The sequence below is a fragment of the Podarcis raffonei genome, chromosome 1 (genome assembly GCF_027172205.1).
Source record: "Podarcis raffonei isolate rPodRaf1 chromosome 1, rPodRaf1.pri, whole genome shotgun sequence".
In the NCBI taxonomy this organism is placed as follows: Eukaryota; Metazoa; Chordata; class Lepidosauria; order Squamata; family Lacertidae; genus Podarcis; species Podarcis raffonei.
The window spans coordinates 94,740,535-94,759,833 of NC_070602.1; the positions used below are offsets into that span (position 1 = coordinate 94,740,535).

General features: G+C 39.5%; 1 protein-coding gene across 2 annotated transcripts in view; it reads right to left on the reverse strand.

Moving 5' to 3' along the window:
- Positions 1-11,690: 11,690 nt before the first annotated feature.
- The window catches only part of DPP10 (dipeptidyl peptidase like 10), a 512,130-nt gene continuing 504,521 nt past the window's right edge, over positions 11,691-19,299 (reverse strand). For both annotated transcript variants that reach the window (XM_053405055.1, XM_053405066.1), the window contains exons 22-26: positions 16,775-16,874; positions 16,481-16,539; positions 16,309-16,381; positions 14,740-14,813; positions 11,691-13,117 (exon numbers count right to left, since the gene is read on the reverse strand). In XM_053405055.1, the coding sequence (XP_053261030.1) occupies positions 12,980-13,117; positions 14,740-14,813; positions 16,309-16,381; positions 16,481-16,539; positions 16,775-16,874 (444 nt within the window). In that variant the 3' untranslated portion in view covers positions 11,691-12,979. The remainder of the gene's footprint in view (positions 13,118-14,739; positions 14,814-16,308; positions 16,382-16,480; positions 16,540-16,774; positions 16,875-19,299) is intronic.

The following is a 19,299-nucleotide window of genomic DNA, read 5'->3' on the forward strand; positions in this document are numbered from 1 at the left end:
AGTAAGGCACCTGCTGGAGCTAGCTGTACATTAGCACTCTCACCACTATTCTAGTAACTAACCAGGGGTGGTGGTGAGGAAAAACCACCAGCCGACATGTAGAATCATCGTGGCACTGCGTAGCTGGGATGCAGCTCAACCATCTCATTATTAGGTATGTCAGTCCCAATAGGTAAGAATTCCCAGTCAACAAAGATGTTATTTGCAATTCAACACACTTCAAGCTGTGTGTGCCATCATTGTATGCAGCCTTTAACCTAAGAACATTGATGGCTCTGTAGCTAAATTAAGCCAAAATTTGGTGGTTTTAAATGAGTGTGAGGGTAGCAATCTGACCCCAATACACACAGTTCCCTTTCCTTAAATGTGGCTCCAGGTTATTCTTCTGCAAAAGGGAATGTATTCAGTTATCAGACAACAAATATGGGTTTACTGAAAAATAAAATGAAACACAAAAAAGAGTATTCCAGTTGTATAAAACAATAAAAGAAAACTGGAACCCACAAATCAAAGAATGCATAGATTTGATTTGTATAGAATAATTTGGCAAGAAATCACGTTGCACACATTTAATTGTGCATATGGTTTAAAGTCTTTTGTTGTGAAAGTCAGATATGTGGCATTCAATAATAAAAAGAATTCATTGCATGTAATGGTGTTACAGCACAATCCAAATCATGTCTCTTTAGAAGTATTGAATTCAATATGACTCACAACTCTTGGGAAGTTAGGACTGAATTTAGCCTGCAGGCCTATCCCCACTTACCTGGGAGACATCCCTTCCCCACTGAATTCAATAGAATTCACCTGTGAATAGGCTTATGTTGTTAGTCAAAAGCACTTCTCCCACTTGTAACCTCTTTTAAAGATCTGCAGCTGTGTTAACTAGCTAGCTAATGCAGCTAGTTGGATTAGGAAAGGTGGATGAGGAAAGCAAGCTGAGCTTGAATCCTGGCAAGATGGAGGCACTGTGGGTGAGTGATTCCCATGTCTGAGAAATTGATCCTGGTTGCCCTTCCCCACTAAAAGAGTAGGTTGGGGGTCTGCGGGTGCTTCTAGATCCAGCTTTGTCACTGGGAGCTAGATGTGCTTTTGACCAGCTTTGGCTGGTATGACAGCTATTACTAGTCATGGACTGGGAAAGCTTGGCCACAGCAGGCCATGCATTGGATGAGTGCAATATGGGACACCACTCACACTTGATCCGGAAGCTGTAGCTACTACAGAATGCTGCAGTATGGTTGCCGGCAGGAGTGGGACCCAGGGGAGGCCCTGCTGTTGGGGCTGCCACTTGGGGTTGCCCAGGTGGTGGTGATGTGTGCCAGGGTCTTCTCAGTGGTGGTTCTTTGTTTCTTGAATGCCCTCCCTAGTGAAGTGTGTGTCTCTCCCTCATTATTAACTTTTATGAGAAATTGAAAACGCATTCCTGCTTTGGATAGCTGAAAGTCCTATCCCTGGCAACTCTGAATTTCTTAGTCTGAGAGCAGGTGATTGCCTTTATGTGTGTGTTTTTGTTGCTGCTTGTGGAAGTTGGTTTTTTAGAAGATATAGTGGTACCTCGGGTTACAGACACTTCAGGTTACAGACTCCGCTAACCCAGAAATAGTACCTTGGGTTAAGAACTTTGCTTCAGGATGAGAACAGAAATCGCGCAGCAGCAGGAGGCCCCATTAGCTAAAGTGGTACCTCAGATTAAGAACAGTTTCAGGTTAAGAACAGACCTCCAGACTGAATTAAGTTCTTAACCCAAGGTACCACTGTATAATTATATTCTCTTAGTATTGACATATTTGCCACCCTGGGCTTCTTTGAAGGAAGGATGGGATATAAATTAAGCAAGTAGCAGTTAGCTGCGAGACGCACAGATCTGTGCTTTACAAACACGTGGTCCTTATAGGCAGGTGGGATAAACCGCTCCTGTTCTGTGAGATGAGACAGCATTGCAGAAACAAGCAAACCTATGAGGAAGCCAAACTGAATCTACTATGTAAGAAATGAAAATAAAAAATGAGGCAGGAAAGGTTTTCAGCCATATGGATTTGAATACAAAAGACCCAGATAGAAAGTAGATGAGGTGGAGAAAGTCACGAGCATTTTTCTAAAACAATCACCATTAGAACGGGAACCATTCCTGGCGGGTTTGGCATAGAACCCTTTGCCATACGCTATTAACCTCACCTTCATAAATGTTTATTTTATGGTCTCTATGAACATTAGAAGGGCATTATTTTCAGTAAGCAGCAGCAAGGCAACAGAAGCTAAGTGAATGCAGTGATATATGTCTAGTTGTAAAACTGAACAGCTAAGGCTTTTCTGAGCATATTTTTCCCTGTAAGGGTAAGAATGTCATTGTGTGTCCCTCCTCTCTTCCTTTGGGACCGTTTCCCTTCTGTGGGTGCTAACATGATGTAGAGGGATTTTTGAAATAATTGACACATTGCATTCACATCTTTAATCAGTGTTGCTCTTGTATTCTACTGGGACAGATTAGATAAAAAATTGTTCTCAATTTCTAGTGAGGATTACTCGCTAATATTCAGAGATGAGCTAATTGCTTTTCACACTGTGTGGGGAACTTTTTTTAGACTGTGGAAAGAAAGGTACTGTATTTGATCAAGAAAATATATTTCTCATTGCCATTTATATTCCGGATGGAGAAAACAAAAGTTAAAGCTTATGTATTAGCAAGGAAAAATGAAGGAAATAACTTCATATGAAAGTCTTCATAAGAGTGCACCAACAGGAACCAAATAAATAATTTTTTTTAAAAAAATTAGTTTGGTTCTAGAGTATGAATTTATCAAACATACAAAACCCAGAAGAAGAAAGTGTGGGATAACCGACCTCATATAATTCATGAAGGTGTTAATACATAGAATAAGATGTCCTGCCAGGATTAGCTATGTCCATCTCATCTTGGGCGGAACTAGGTACCGTATTTTTCGCTCTATAACACACACCCGACCATAACACGCACGTAGTTTTTAGAGGAGGAAAATCCGTAGGCATGCCACCCGTAGGCATTCCCTCCATAACACGCACAGACATTTCCCCTTACTTTCTAGGAGGAAAAAAGTGAGTGTTATGGTGCAAAAAATACGGTAATTAAACCTCCCTCAGTCTACCTGAGAACCTCAGCATGTGAAAAGGTTTGAGGTGATTGCTCCAGCTCAGCTTTCATCAATCATTATTGAGTTCTTATATTAATAATTTAGGAACTTTAACCACTTTGTAAGTAAGAAAAGTTTTACTGCTTGTGTATTTCCCCCCGAATGCTGTATGGAAAAACAAACAAATCTGACCTTTAAAGAGTTTGTAAGTAAATTACCAAATGTTTGGTCTTTTTCTATGCTAGGGAGCAGAGAAACTTTGGAAGGAACTTGAAATGACCCATATTGCTATGCTTTATTTTGCTGGCTATTTTGTGATTTTAAACTCTTCCGGGGTTCTTTCACCAAGGAGTACTTGCACCAAACCTGGGTCTTTGCATCCAGCAATCCGTGTGTGTGTGTGTGTGTGTGTGTGTGTGTGTGTGTAACCAACAGAAAGAAGTAGCTGTGAATAGTTTTCTGAACAGAAATTCCTCTCTAGGGCCAAAACACCTCACCTTTCTTGGTACAGGTTCTTTCGATAACAATTACAGCCAAGCTAAGCGACTTGTTCTAACCCTCTGATTCAATCTCTCCTGCACTATTTGACATACGGTTTTTCTGCTGTTATTTTATAGTCACTATACTTAATTCTGTTACCGAAGTTTTCATTACTTACAGACTCCTGCAGTTCTTTGTAATTTCATGGTGTAAGCATTTTAAAATGATTTTCTATTGCAAATGTCGTTTCATTCACGTAAATGCACCAAGAAAATTAGCTGGTATAACCCCTGTCCTTAAACACAATGTAGATGACATTTTAGCCATCAAGTAAATTAGTTGTCTCTTGCTATAACTTCCAATAATAATAATAATAATAATTAATAAATAATTTTGGAAGCCATTAGAAACCAACCATAATGCACAAACAGATGCCCCGATAACTATTTTTGCGGTTAAGTTAAATGTATGTGGCTCTCCTTTCCAACAGAAAAGAAGCAATCCAACTGAACAGAGAAATCCTAAGTGAGCAGATATGTCTGACAGGTGGGGAAGAGATAAATTAAGCTCATTCATAACTGCTTCTGGCCAGCATTAAGTCTGTGTGTGAGGGCAGTGCAAATGTTTGCTTTCTCTGCTTCCATTGATTCCTATGAGGTGAATTACACCTGCATTTTGGGTGGTGTAAGTTCCACCTAGTTCTACATGCAGTATCAAAAGAAGGAGGGGGTTAGAATGAAGCATAATTCTGTTCATCCCTCGCTGTATTCTTTGCCCTTGGCATCTTTACAAAGGCTTTATGTCAGCAAGGTTAAGGTTATTTGTTCCAGGGTGCTTTACAAATTACTGCAATTTTGACTCATCTTAGAATCATCTATCTCTGGGGTTGGGAACCAGTGGCCCTCCAGATGTTCTTGGGACCCCAGCTCCCTCCATTTCCAGTCAGCAGGGCCAATGGCTAGGAATGAGATGTGGACTCACAATACCTGGAGGGCTACAGGTTGCCTACCCTTGATCTAATCTGTTTCTCATTTTTTTCAGAAGAAATTGGGTGATTTCCAAATCTCTCTTCTTTCCATTGGTCGGTTTGCTAGCTGCCAGAGCACCACATCCACTGCTAGGTACAGCCCTGCTGGATGTTTAAAGGCATGGCCCGCAAGTTTGCTAACGATAGTGCTTCCCGTGAACACATTTTGTAGACAAAGCTGCCTGTCTATGAGCATCTTTCTTAAAGGATAAGCTGAGCACAGTAGTGGGCAGCAGGGGTGTTGCAATGCTTGGCCTCAGATCAGTGGAGTTGCTCTTGCTTATTGAAAGGTACAAGGGGCAAGGTGGTTGGCATTGGACTAATGGGCCAGTGGTAGCAGCAAATGGGCTCTTCTCCTGTGTCTGCACTGTGTAGCGCAGGCATAGGCAAACTCAGCCCTCCAGATGCGTTGAGACTACAATTCCCATCACCCCTGACCACTGGTCCTGTTAGCTAGGGATGATGGGAGTTGTAGTCCCAAAACATCTGGAGGACCGAGTTTGGGTATGCCTGGTATAGTGGAACTACACTACTGCTGCTAGTCATAAAACTTTGAAAAGTTCACACATACAAACTGAGGTTTCTGGGCAGGGTAGGTTTCTCACAAGTGGTGTGCCTTTGCATTATATATATATGTGACATGTATATGTGGCAAACCTACATGAGTTTCCCCACTATCTTCAAACAGCAATATGAAATAACTAGATAAAGTGTTTTTTAGACACAACTGCTTAGAAAGGGCATGGAAAATGAACCATCAATCCAGTCAGACATCCATTGGAAACCATATTGGAAACCTTTGCTTCCATGTTGAATGGAATGTAGTCTTTCACATATCAGATGGAAGACTCGTAATTGCCCAAGGCACTTTGTTAGGATATTTTTCAAGCTTAATTGCCCTGTCATTTACAATTAGGGATGTTAATGCGACTGTTAAATGTCACAAATAGCTTGCAGCTTTTACTCCCCACTTGGCAAATGGGAATGTCCGGCTGCATATTTTATTTGAAAACATTTTGATGCATTTTAAAACTATGTTCAATGACAAGTTAATCAATTTAATGCTACAATAAAGAGAGCATTGCCTAATTTTTTTCTGCTGAACTATTTCAGCTGCAGCTACATTGGGTGGTCATGCATGATAATGTGCAAACAAACTTCATTTTGTTAAGGTGGCCGGTTAATTGGGACAAGGATGGAGCAGGAGCAGCATTCTAAGTGCATCGCACAAAGCTGATATATGACTGCTAGATGCTTCTTCAGTTTCCGAGCTGTGTGCTCATCTGCCAATTTCTGCAGTCATCTACTGCAGGAAAAAATCCATTAGGATTTTTATTTATTATATTGATGGACAGCTGCAATTTTGTTCCAACAGAATAACTTGTTTTGCAACCACACAAGAAAATAAAGAGGCAAGACAGAAAGATTAGGTGCACAGGGTCACATTTATTTATTTAACCTCAAATAGATCTGTATAGGGGAACAAAGGTCTATGGTGCATGAGCCAGCTCTGCCAACAGTGAAGGGCAGCTTTTCTTCTAGCCTACCTTACAGCTAGGGATTCCATCCTGCTACACCCACTCCTGGGGCGCCACAATGCCAGGCAGGTGTTACAGGTTGGCACCAAAAGCGCTTCCTAGCCATGCCAGCCCTGAAGGCAAGCCTCTGAACTTCACCTTTAATGATGTCCATGGGTGTTCAGCTAAATCAGCTCTCCTCCCTTAGTATTGGAGCTGTGTGTATCTGCATGCTGAAGCTACTTGCCAGGCCCCTTAATTCCCTAAGTAGCTGCAAAAGCTTTGGGCACAAGAGGGCCATGAGATTATTCTACCCAAGGACAATTAAGTTTTCAATGTCTGTAAACTGCATATTTTATATGAACTCAGGATTCAGAACCAAGAGATACCTATAATGCTCACAATTCTGAATTTCAAATGTGACACGGGATCTAAGGCATGCATTAACAAAAAAAATTCAGCACAATTTTGATTAGACAAACTGGGTGCCATCATCCTCAAATGATACATTCATAATGGAACAGAGCAGGGTTCCTCTGCTATGGCTCCAGTTCTGTTGAGTGTCCTGCCTGAATTCTTGCTAAGGCACAACCTTGCCCATGTTGATGGTGAAAAGAGTAAAACCCTGGGAGGAATTTAGTGTCATGCTTTCCTGGCCATTCCATTAAAAAGGTAAAGGTAAATGACCCCTGACAGTTAAGTCCAGTTGCAGACGACTCTGGGGTTGCGGCACTCATCTCGCTTTACTGGCCGAGGGCACCGGCGTTTGTCTGCAGACAGTTTTTCTGGGTCATGTGGCCAGCATGACTAAGCTGCTTCTGGCGAAACCAGAGCAGCGCACAGAAATGCCGTTTACCTTCCCGCCGGAGTGCTACCTATTTATCTACTTGCACTTTGACGTGCTTTCAAACTGATAGGTTGGCAGGAGCAGGGACCAAGCAACGGGAGCTCACCCTGTTGTGGGGATTCAAACCACCGACCTTCTGATCTGCAAGTCCTAGGCTGAGTGGCTTGTCAGATGCAATGATTCCGCCCTCTCCTCCTCCCAGGCAGAATTCCTGGGCTTCTTCTGATCTCCCCAGAGCCAATTTCATGGGGCATGGGGGGAAAGAGGGGAGAAGCCTGTTGTGCAAGTAGAAGTCCTTTCATGGGACTTACACTCATTAGTCAAATCCCACCTATTTAAATTTAACTCTTTCTAACACACCACATTTTAGGTATATCCCTGAATAGTTTGAGTTTACACAGGCTACAATGTATTAGTATACATAAGTTACATATATTTATCAAAATATATGTAAATTCACACACCCATGTACCCATGTGTCATTTTATCACTTAGTGACTCATCTAAACTTGGAAAATGCTTCTCTTGAAATGATAGTGGTTGTAGTCCCTTACTCATTACTGAGAGTACACTTAATGAGCCCAATTTAGTCATGTTAATTAATTTCAATGGCACTGCTCTGAGTAAAAGTTGTGTTTAAGGTGGCATAGAAGCTGTGATGAAATCATGATTTGGAGTGTAGTGTAGATGATTTGGAGTGTAGATTTGGAGCTGCAGTGATTGCAGCAATGAATGTTAATTTGTGAATTGTACCTTAATTGCCAGTATGGCAAGATTTAGGACTGGACAAGTCAGCATTTGGTTTTGGAATTGTAGTCTTTGAAAAGACCCTTCATATTGTGTATAGACTAGCCAATACAAGGAGTCAGAAATAGCAGTATTTACAATATTGCATTACTTGCGGTGGTTTAAAGATAGTGGCTAAACTCCAAAATAGTTAAAGCACAATCAAATTTAGGCATTATCTTCAAAAACTAAATTTATATGCAGGAGGAGAAGGATCTATCAAAGTTGTAATTATTGTAGAGAGGTTGTGCTAAAATAAGTTTGTGATCTATACACTTTCCGCTCCTTGGCCAGTTGCTCTCGATTTCACAAACATCACAATGGCTTGAAACGATACGAAAAGCTAAGGTTACTTTTTATGGGCAGAAGCTCAGTTTCAGGGGATGTGCTTGGCATACAGAAGCCCCAAGGTTCAATCCCTAGCAATTATAGGTAAGACTGAGAAAGAACTTGGTCCGAGGTACTAAAGAGCTGCTTTCAGCCAGTATAAACTAGGGCTATGCCCTGGATTCAGCTCAGGCCCAAGCCAAATCAAGGACCTTTTGAGGGAGTCAGGTGCAGGACAAGTCAGGTACAGGCAGCCATGGCTCGCTACAAGTCGGGCTGGATGGCTGGCCCAGAATGATCCACGGCTGTCAATGACTGGGGCATCAGGCAGGAAGGAAAGACAGGCACTGGGTGAGGGGGAAAAAAACCTCTGAAAATACCCTGATCACCAAGAAAAAGTAGGAGCCCACCACTTGACTTTCTTTCCCAGCATGGTGCAGAGTGCTCCATTACAAATGGCTTCCCTGAAGAGAAATTGCTTGCAAAGGAGCAAAATGTGCCAAGCAGAATTGAGGTGTCTGGTGAGCAGCTCTTCTGCAGAGGCACCGATCCTGCTAGGGAAGCCACCTGCAAAGGAGGACCCACAGAATTTACCCCACTGCTCTCAGTTGGGAAAGGGGAAAATTAAGAGCAACATTTCCTTCCTCCTCCTCCTCCCTTCCTTTTCACCCTCCCAGCTGTATTTATTTAGACCCTAAATAGACTTTGGGACTGGATCCGTAACAGGACTCGTGGTCTACAGGTTAGCCCAGGGCTGGTTTTGGGGTGCATTGCGGCCCTGGTACGGAGCTATACACAGCCCTAGGGTGCACAGTGCTTAGCCACACTGGCCAATATTTTTACTTTGTATAAGGCAGCTTCCTACAATTGGAGCAGCCCAGATGAAAAAAGAAGAAATTGGATATAGCTTCATCCCCCTTTGCAGAATGATTAATATATTGTTTTAATTTATGCAAATATATCCAGATGTTACAGTGGTGTGCAGATAAATTATTGTATAAATAAGCAAATATGTCAACAGTAGGGATAATTAGCTCACTAAGAGAACATGCTTCATGATAAGACAGGTTCACCACCACTGGTAGCCTCAGTGACAAGATTGATAACATGCCTTTGCAAATATTATAGCCTAACCTTTTGCATTCTGAATTGAATTCATCAGTGGTTTGCACTAGGCTCTGGATCAATAGGAAAAGCCTAATGGTGTTATAGATACATGGTGGCAGTGCTTACTTGATAGTATCTATATTGTTTGCACCTTCAAATTATGCTCGAGGTCCAGATGAATGTGTATGTAATTATCTTGTGCTTCCTGCTTTTTTTCCCTTTTCATCTTAGCGGCTGCCTCTGGCTCCGATATCAAACTCTCAAACCTAAAGCTATTTGTGTAACAAACTATTTGGAAGGCATCAATGGCTGTTCCTATTGAGTGGTGCCCTAGCAAAAAACCATATACAAGAGAGAAAACCCAATGTAGCTCTCCAGCCATCTATAGTGATCTGCCAGGTACTTGATAAGGACTGTTCCCCCCCCTTTTTTTTGGAGGCAGTAAAAACTAGAATCACCCTCCCAATAGGCTGCTCCACATAGCTGGCATGGTGCACTCAGCTTAGCATGTTAAACGTTCTTCAGGCCTGTTTAGTTTTGAGCAATGGAACTAGGATGCCAGTACAAACCAGCAATTGTTTTTTGTTGTAACACCTTTTCAAAAACCATCTTCCATCCTGTATTTTTCCCCACTTCTATTTTGTTGTTGCCTATTCTTCCTAAGGCATTAATGGAGTATTTGCTCCATTGCTAGTAAAACTCATGATTTGAGGGCATGGAGCTACAATGAAACCTCCCAGATCTAAGCTGTAAATGAGTTAGGGAGCATCCTGGGAAAATTATCGCACTCTTGTACATCATATGAGCCTAGAAACCAAACTCATATGGCATCCCAGGCAAGAAGCAAAGATACAAATATTATCAAGGTACTAACCTATGGCTAGCAGGCCATATTTGATTTGGTAGTTCAAAAGTTGCACAGGACTAAGGTACAAAAAATGTTTGCTAAGGCACACACTTCAAAACTAATGTGAATGCTGCAAGGTACTCAAAACAGGAGACAATACTAATGAAGAAAGCCTGATTTGCAAACTATCCCTTATCTAGTAATTGTAGCTATTTAAAATATTGTGTCTATAGATCAGATTTCTAAAATATGACCCATTATGTCAGGTAGTAAAATGTTTTGACACAAATAAAATTTTAAAGTGGGATATTTTCAAGTAAGTATTTCCCCACATAAAGTGGATTACTAGGCACACTTAAGGAATTGAATCTGAGTGCTGCTCTTTGTGCTTTTTCTGCTGTTTTTGGTTTGATAATGTGTATTTTAATCATCAGGATTATTGCTATTTGTTAGCTGCCTTGAGCAGCTCCTTTTCTAAGAAGGAAAGTAGGATATATATATTTTTTAAAGGAAACAAAATGCACAACATTGTGGTAAAAGCTATCAAGGCCATTCAGTTAATGCATTTAAGTGCAGTCTTGTAAATGTATTGTGTGAACAAAAAAAGGAGATAAATTTGTGTTTGCTCATCATCCCAGTGAATTAAAGGATAGGGCTATAGGACTAGTTTCCATGTATTCATCTACCACATTTCTCTTGTCGTTGGTTGAATGTTCTTGCCATTCTTTGATGCTATGAACAGCAGAATATGGACCTGAAGAGACAGCTCTGTGACCAGCTTGAAGAGCACATTAGAGTAATATACCACAAGAAGTTGTAACTTCTAACACTTTGAGGGTTTCATATGCAGGGTGTTAGGTACAACAATATTGCATGTCAAAGAGATGCTCATCTAATAAAGATGAGCCAGGCTGGCCCATTTTTACCACCTTATTGGGAGTGGAGAAATGGATACCACATTGGCCATTTTTGCCCTAGGAGGAGAAAGCGCTACAAATTATTTCAGGCAACTCTGCTGTCTCAAGAAACTCTACAATTTTGTTTCTTTACAACTTAAAAGGTGGGCTTTCTTTTGATGCACAGCAAGATATATCTGAAGTATCTGAAGAAGTGTGCATGCACACGAAAGCTCATACCAAGAACTAACTTAGTTGGTCTTTAAGGTGCTACTGGAAGGAAAAAAATTTTTTTGTTTTGACTATGGCAGACCAACACGGCTACCTATCTGTAGCAAGATATAGATAGAGCATCCTGAGTGTTGAAACAATGCTATAGTGCTTCCACAACGAACACAGCCCCCAATGCATAGTGCTTTTAAAAACAAAAGTGAAATACTCAGGATCAAAACTCCTAGGGACAACAAAAAATTATTTGGGTTGGACCCAACCAACTTGCCTCGTTAGCACAAGTTGCCTCTGCCTGCACAATGGAACTTTCCCTCCCTCTCCCTCGCCATATGTCCCTCAGTCTCTGCTGGGTTTTCCTTGCCAACTTTTCAGTGTTCACATGAGGGGCAGATGAGAGTTTAGCTGTGCAAGCAAAAGTCCTTGTGCAAATTGGCAAATTTCTTTGGATGAAACAGCGTCTTAGAATGTATATCTAAAATTAAGAGAATACAGAACTTCAACCGTAGAAGTTAATATTCTGATGGCCAAAGTTGAGTGGGTTGTTTATTTCATAGTGTGATTTGTAGGGCTGTAATTCACCTTGACAATACATTTGATGCATTTCAGGGACTTCACCTGAATAAAATAAAAATTTAAAAAATCATTCATCAGAAGGCTCCTTTAGAAATAAAACAAATCATTTCCCAGGCTGAATTTAAATCTTCATGTAACAGCCTAGGCAGCTGTGACACACCAAATAAAAACTGACAGACTGTTCTGTGATGCGCTACCACAAGTTGGCGTTGAAGTTCAGAATCTCAGCCCATCTGCAAGAACCAGCTTCACAAATGATTCATCAAAGTAGTACTCAAATGGCTTACATTGTTAATAAAATCTCTTTATCTGAAACTATAATTTAATATTCATGTATCTAATTTACATGTGACAAAGTAGCATATTCTAAAATTAGAGTGTAACCAGCAAACTATTGACTACTGTAAACAATACGAAAAAACACAACCCAAATATTTCTTAGTAAATGAAAAGATACAACTTTTAACCAGGGAAACTATTTTAGTTGTTGATACTGGTTTAAACATAGCTGTAATCATGGCTTGAAAAAATTGTTCAAGCACACAGACATTTTCTGTGGAAGGAGTTTTGTGTATATACATAAAGTCCAAGCGTATACTACCAAATTTCTGCTTATTGAATTATAGTTGGTACAGTAAAATAGTGAATGCTTGAAAAACTTTTACAGGGAAGGGAAACAAACTAATATGTGTATTTATCGGACTTAATCTGATATTGTTTCCCAATGTAAATTGAAACAAAATGATCTTTTCTCAATATTTTGAAGCTTGACAGTGAAGAAATTGCACTAATTGAAAAGTTGCAATAGTTGGTTAGGCTGCAGCTCTCCTGTGCAAATATCAATATTTATGTCAGGTGTGCATTATGCTGAAATTGAGAAATCATGTGCATTTTAAATAAAAACAGAGCAACTACGTACAGAACAAACAGTGAATCTTAACAGAATCAACATGCACTAACCCTACTCTTATGCAAAATTAATTTCTTCCAGGAAACTGCATCTGACCATTGGCCTTCCACAAAGGTATACGTTTTGTCCCTTGGTAATACATTTGGACTTTTGTATTCAAATCCCAGTTTGTTAGCTCATTGTCACCAAATGTGCTGCTCCACTGGTATATCCTTTAGCTGCCCTTGGGCTTCTGTAGAATCTGTTCTCTCACAGTCACTTTTATTTATGGTTTCAGTGAGCCTCACTGAAAATCTCCTCAGTTCTGTACAAATAGCTTCCTTATTCATCTTCCTCTGGTTCCTGTGATAAAATTGGCGCTTCCTCCTTTAAACAAGCACTAAAGAAGCTGAGAATTGTGCTATAAAGGTGATATTTACTCTTCTCTGCTGTGATGTAATGACCTTCATCTGGGTAGATCTGGGTGAGGAAATGTAAAAATAAATAGGCTTTAAAAACCAAATGATAGGGGTCTCTGATTTGTTTTAAATGCATTTGCATCAACACAGAATTAGGCATTAGGCAATGTTATGGCGTCATTGAAAGCTCATAAAATTCAAACTAAAATTCATTTTCCTGATATTTTAAATCAGCATTTCATCACCTACACTGAAAGCTTTAGCAATAAAAGTATTTACATATATTTATTTAAAATGGCATTTCTGATTTGGATTTTCAAAATGGTTTAGGGGAAATAGATATTTAATTTCTATAAATTATTGTATCAGCCTGATATACAACCTGGTAAAAATGTGGATCTAGTATGGCTTCAAAACTAATCCAAAGGTTTATTGTACAGTGGTACCTCGGGTTACAAACGCTTCAGGTTACAGACTCCACTAACCCAGAAATGTTACCTTGGGTTAAGAACTTTGCTTCAGGATGAGAACAGAAATTGTGCAGCAGCGGGAGGCCCCATTAGCTAAAGTGGTGCTTCAGGTTAAGAACAGACCTCCGGAACGAATTAAGTTCTTAACCCGAGGTACCACTGTACCTTGTTTTGAGTCCAGGATCCATTCCGGAGCCCCGGATGCTCAATGAAAGGGACTCTCGACAAAGTTCTGCTTTGTGTAAGCACGTGAACAGTTTTGCACTTCTGCGCACGAGCGATTTAGCGCTTCTGCACGTGTGTGAGCGGCAAACCTGGAAGTAACCCAGAAGTAACTTCTGGGTTTGCTGCAGAAATTCCATGAAATGGACGCTAAATGGGGCGGACTCACAACAAGGTACTACTGTACTAGCAATATTAATGACATGGAGCCCAGATAGTGGGTGGGATTGTATATTGCTGCTACTGGTAATATTTGGACATAAACGTGGGTATTGATAATGATACTGGACTAACCTTTGCGGTTTTACTTAACTGACAGCTGATAGGAAATGAAAACTACTATTATTGTATGGTTGCCAAACCTAATTTCAAAATTAAAAGGTTTAACAAACATATTTTACTTAAACAATCAGTCACACATGTTAACTGGTGTCTCCAAATATATTGTTCCAAAATATTTCTGTTCTCTATCTCCTACAGATAGTCTACATTACAGTAGTGTTTCACAACCTTAAAAAAAAATGGCTTGGCTATTTCCGAGCATTTCATCCTTTCTAACCAGCAAAAGCAGAGTTTTAATTTCCAAGTTAACCTTATAACAGATAGGAATAATGCATTTATGAACAGCACATAGAAGTATGATTAAGTCATTAGCTTTGATCAATAAGAGGTCAGAGCTTATCTTTCAATGTCACTATAAAAATAATATTGTGCTTCTAAATACTTAAAAGAGCATCAAAGAGGCCAAGATGCTCAAGCTCTGATACCACTAAAGCCATCTTCCTGCAGTGCAGAGTATCAGTCTGGATCCAACTCTCTATTTTTAATTTTATTTTTGCATAGATTCATTTTTTGAAGTTATTCGACAAACATGATGCTATTTTCTTATATACTATGTACTTGCAAGGAAAATAAAAATAAAAATTATAAGACTGGTTATAATTAAAACATATTGAAGGATGCACTATTGAGATATCTGACCATTACATACCTGCATAGTATAATTCACTCCAGCTTTTATTAGATGTTTAATTAATTCTGCTGAATGCTGGAAATGAACTTTAGCTGTGGGACAATAACATGTGTTAGCAAAAAAGCATTATTAATGTCAATCAGATCTTACAGATTAGCTGCCATCCTGTTCAGGCTTCAATCTAATATGCTCATACAAAGGACCTTATTATATTTCTGCACTTAACATGTGAAGGTCAGGGACACTGTAATGACAGGGATCTATCAGTGAGGCCACAAGTGCATCTTCTCTGTTGCTGTTGTGTGTGAGTGCCCTACACACAAATAAAGTGGGTAATTCTGCTGAATATTCTTTCCTAGCACTTCCAGAGATAACTTCTTTCTTCATAACAGGACAGCCATAGCATAGTAGCTAGGGACAGAATTCTCTGAAACATCTCAATGCCAGGCTTGATTTTTCCTATTTCAATCCTTGATCTAAAAAGTGAGTATTTTTTTTACTGGTTTGTCTAATTTTTCATACTATATGTACAATATTATATACACAATATTGTATTGCATTTAAGTATTTTTATTCAGTTGTATTTATTCTGTATACAAATACTTATAAAATATGCTGCAGAAGTATAGTATTGCATGGGCCTTGACTCCTTTATATGTATTATATATAGGGTATACATATTAATATGTTTGGGTAATATATGCATTTTTAGACATATTGACTGGTGAACTGCATCACAAAATTTACAGTAGTATGGATATTTAAGGATAGTTTGTTTTTATTTGTGTATTGGTTTAAGAAGGGCAAATTAGATTCTGATTCACCATTCCTAAGTGAAACTGAACCTCTTAGAATTAGCTGGTTTTTCCAGGAAAATATATTTCATCCTGCTTCCACTCAATTTTAGTTTTGCCTTCACAATGCAGGTAGTGGTTCTGGGTCTTCAGCTGGACTGGTTGAATGATTAGCCTTTTTAGCTGTCCAATGAGGTAGAATGGTTGTACCCATCCATTGAGCTGGGACAAGGTGTTCCGACATTATGAAACAGTGTTGGAAAACCCACTCCTCTGGAAATATTATTCCCATACTAGTTAAGCTGTGTTTGAACATATAAATATAAGAAATCATGCATTGCTTAGCAGTGAAGAGCAGTACACTGTAAATGCACTATAGAAATTAATCCACTACAATCTATTGTACGCCACAAGTCCCCCCACCCCCGCAACATGTATATTTTGCCAATGGTGGAATCAATAATAATTTGAAAGCTGATTAAATATTGATGCTGTCATTTATTAATATATGTTGCCATCTACCAATGACATGGGTGTTTTATATGATTTAAACAAATTGGTACCTACAGCTGCTAAGAGTTACAAATATTCAGTTACAAGAAATGTCATCTGTTCAGATGTAAAACCGTCAATTGACTCTGACAACAGGCTCTCTGGGGGCAGACAAAGCTCAGTATTATCAAAAGAACACACACACACACACACACACACACACACACACGCCTCTCTTTCACTTAACTTAGCTGCGCCACTAGCTGCAACTGTAAATGGAACTATTTGTGTGTCTACTTACTATCAGCTGTCCCGTGGACAATTAACAACTTTTCTTCTTTAAAGCCGTGAATATTGTGTAGCACGCTGGATGCCTTTAGGAAAGAAACACACACACTTGTACACCTCTACGAGTGATTTGCATTTCAAGTGCCCCTGCAACACCATAAATATCTAAAGTACAACTTGCTTACCTGATAAGCATTTTCTTCTTTAGATGGAAGGCCAAGGTATCTTTCTGAAAAAGCTGATGCTGCAGGGGAAACAGGATTCCTTTTTATTTGTTTCTGTTAAATTGTTTCCAGATTAAATGAGTTAACATTTAGGGACCTAATCACACGTAACTAAACCCAAGGCGTCATGGGTGCAGAATGGGTACAGTCCCTTCCTGTGTAAAAGATTTGCCACGTCTGTTATTTTTTAATCCGTCAGAGGGGGGAAATTGGGTACCTGCCTAGTAGATAAACTGAATAATACAAAATACTCACCATACAATCTCATGTCTGTAATTGGTGCAATCACTGCTCCACACTTGAAAAGCCTTTCATTGGACTTGAGAATCATTGATGCAATGTATCCTCCATAGCCCTACAAAACAACCTAATGTGAGTTAAAATGTGCCCATTATTGCCTTAATGAAACTGGCTTTTTTGTTATGCAGTACCGTAGCATTTACATCTATTTCTATGGCCTTCTGATCTTCTGTGAATTATAAATTGACAATTAAAGAGAGAATCAAACCTGTTTTAAGCCATTTTTTGTCTTAAAAAGGTGTTTTGAGCCAATATTCACTACAACAGAGTGCCCTGAAATTATTTAAAGTTTATATGTAGTGGTAAAAATGGCATTTTAGCTTCCTACTTCTCAGTAGTATGGTGGCTTGGGAAGCATAGGAAGATGCCTTATACAACCAGTATTGTTGACTGTGACTGGCAGGGAATAAGCCCTATTATTCAAAGGTTAAGTCATGTTTTACTTATGAATAAATATTTGGAGTCCAGAATCAAATGTTACAGGAGATGTGTGATGTACTTAAATATTTGATGTATTTATTCATTGGTGGAAATGGTGTGGGGTGGATGTTAATGATGGGACACAGCACTTGTCCCAGCTTTCCTTGGCATTTCATGGGCTGGGCAGGGTCAAAATACACTCTAAATATTTATGAGATATTTACAAGGGATTTCTAAGACTTCTCTACAGGCACGGGGGTTATGAGGTAGCTGAACCTTGTTGTTGTTTTCTTCTGCAGATCAGAGCCACCTCACCCTCTGCAAACGCCTTATGGAATGAGGCTATATCATGATGGGCATTCAAGCAATAGTAGAAGAGAAAAATCAGTCACCCCAGATTAAGGTAAGAATTAAGAAAAGGGTATGTCATGTGAAAGTTCTTAGAGCCCCACTCCCCTGCGAAAGGTAAGCAAATATAACCCCCTCCCCACATTTTTTCAGGGGAATGGGCCTTCCAAAGTGGTGATGGGGAACTATTTGGTGTGTGTGTGTAGAAATTCTTTGGCTTTTGGCTACACACTGAATGTGGCTATGGCAATCCATATAACACCTTAGGTTGATTCTCAGACTATGCCATCTTAATACGCAGGAAGTTCATGTTTAAATGTTTATCTGATTTATTTGTTTTTTTAGGAGGGAGGAGTGTATCTAGAAAAATAGCATATAAGGAGAAATATCTCTCTCCAGCACATGCTTTTGTGCAAGGGGTTTGTGATGCAAGAGGGAATCAACAATTTATCAAAACTCAGGCAGTTGCAGGAATGCTGTAGCAAATGATATTTTTGAACATACAATAAGGCTCTAAAAAGTAAGCACTGGTTTGCTATTCATAAATTATCTCTAGTGTCAGATGTGCACCACAATGAACATTATGCCCACATGGCCAACACCTGCCTCACTCAAAATTTATAAATTGTTCTTTGTTGGATGAAGATGAACTGTGTTGAAATAGCTGTTTGTTTGTTTGTTTTAAAAAAAAAGCCTGTTTGTTTTGTTTCCATATAAAATGCTTGCCAATTGATTCCACACTTCAAAGAGATAGAGTTCAAGGTCTAGCAATCCTAATTTAAGACTTATATAACCAACAGCAGATTTCTCCAAAAAACCTGTATCATTCCCTACTCTGTGGGAAGAAATCCATCCCTTTTAAACCCAGATAATAATTTATTAATCATTATTATGTGCAGAGGATCTTTTGAGTCCTTGACAACATGGACTTTCGTTGTGCTCTGTGTATGTCTACTTCAGAATAACATTATTTATTTAAAAAAGAAATTCCTGAAAACTACAATAAAATCTTATATAACCCAAGATAAACAAAGTTTATGCAAAGCACACAGTTCAAGATTTGTAAAATAAATTACTTATAACTATAAAATACAAATAAAAAGATTGGGGGAAAATTCCTTCATTCCATTACTTCATTGATCTGATCTGCCACTCAGACGAACGTGGAAATCAGAACATAATTATCTTTTGGATTTTGCACTTTTCTGAATTTTGTGATATAGCTGTTGACATTAAATACATTAATAATGCATTTTAATGAATAAAATACTCTTAGGAATTTAAATATTTATTTTATCTCAATGTACACATACCCAGGTCTTTTTTTCCAGCCAGAACAGCATTCCAACACCTCTCACCCCGGCCCTGGGAGAGACCTGACCAGTGTCAGCAAAACCCCACTGCACCTCTGGCTCATGAGGAAACCCGGAGCCCAAATGGGATATCCTCTATGGGCTCTGGAGAGGCAGAGGCACAGTGGGGCTTTGCTGAGGCTCTTCAGCCTCCCAGCTGATGTGTGGGGAAGCCCTGCTCCAGCTCACATGAGCCAGAGACGCGTGGGGGAACCTCATTAAGCTCCTCAGTTAAGCAACCTCAGCAATAGGCCTGGACGATGTATTGATACAACACCCAGGACTGGTATGAGGGCCAGAGCGTGATGGTGGCTTCACACAGCAGTGTATCACGAGTGAAACTGCTGCTGCTCCTAAGCC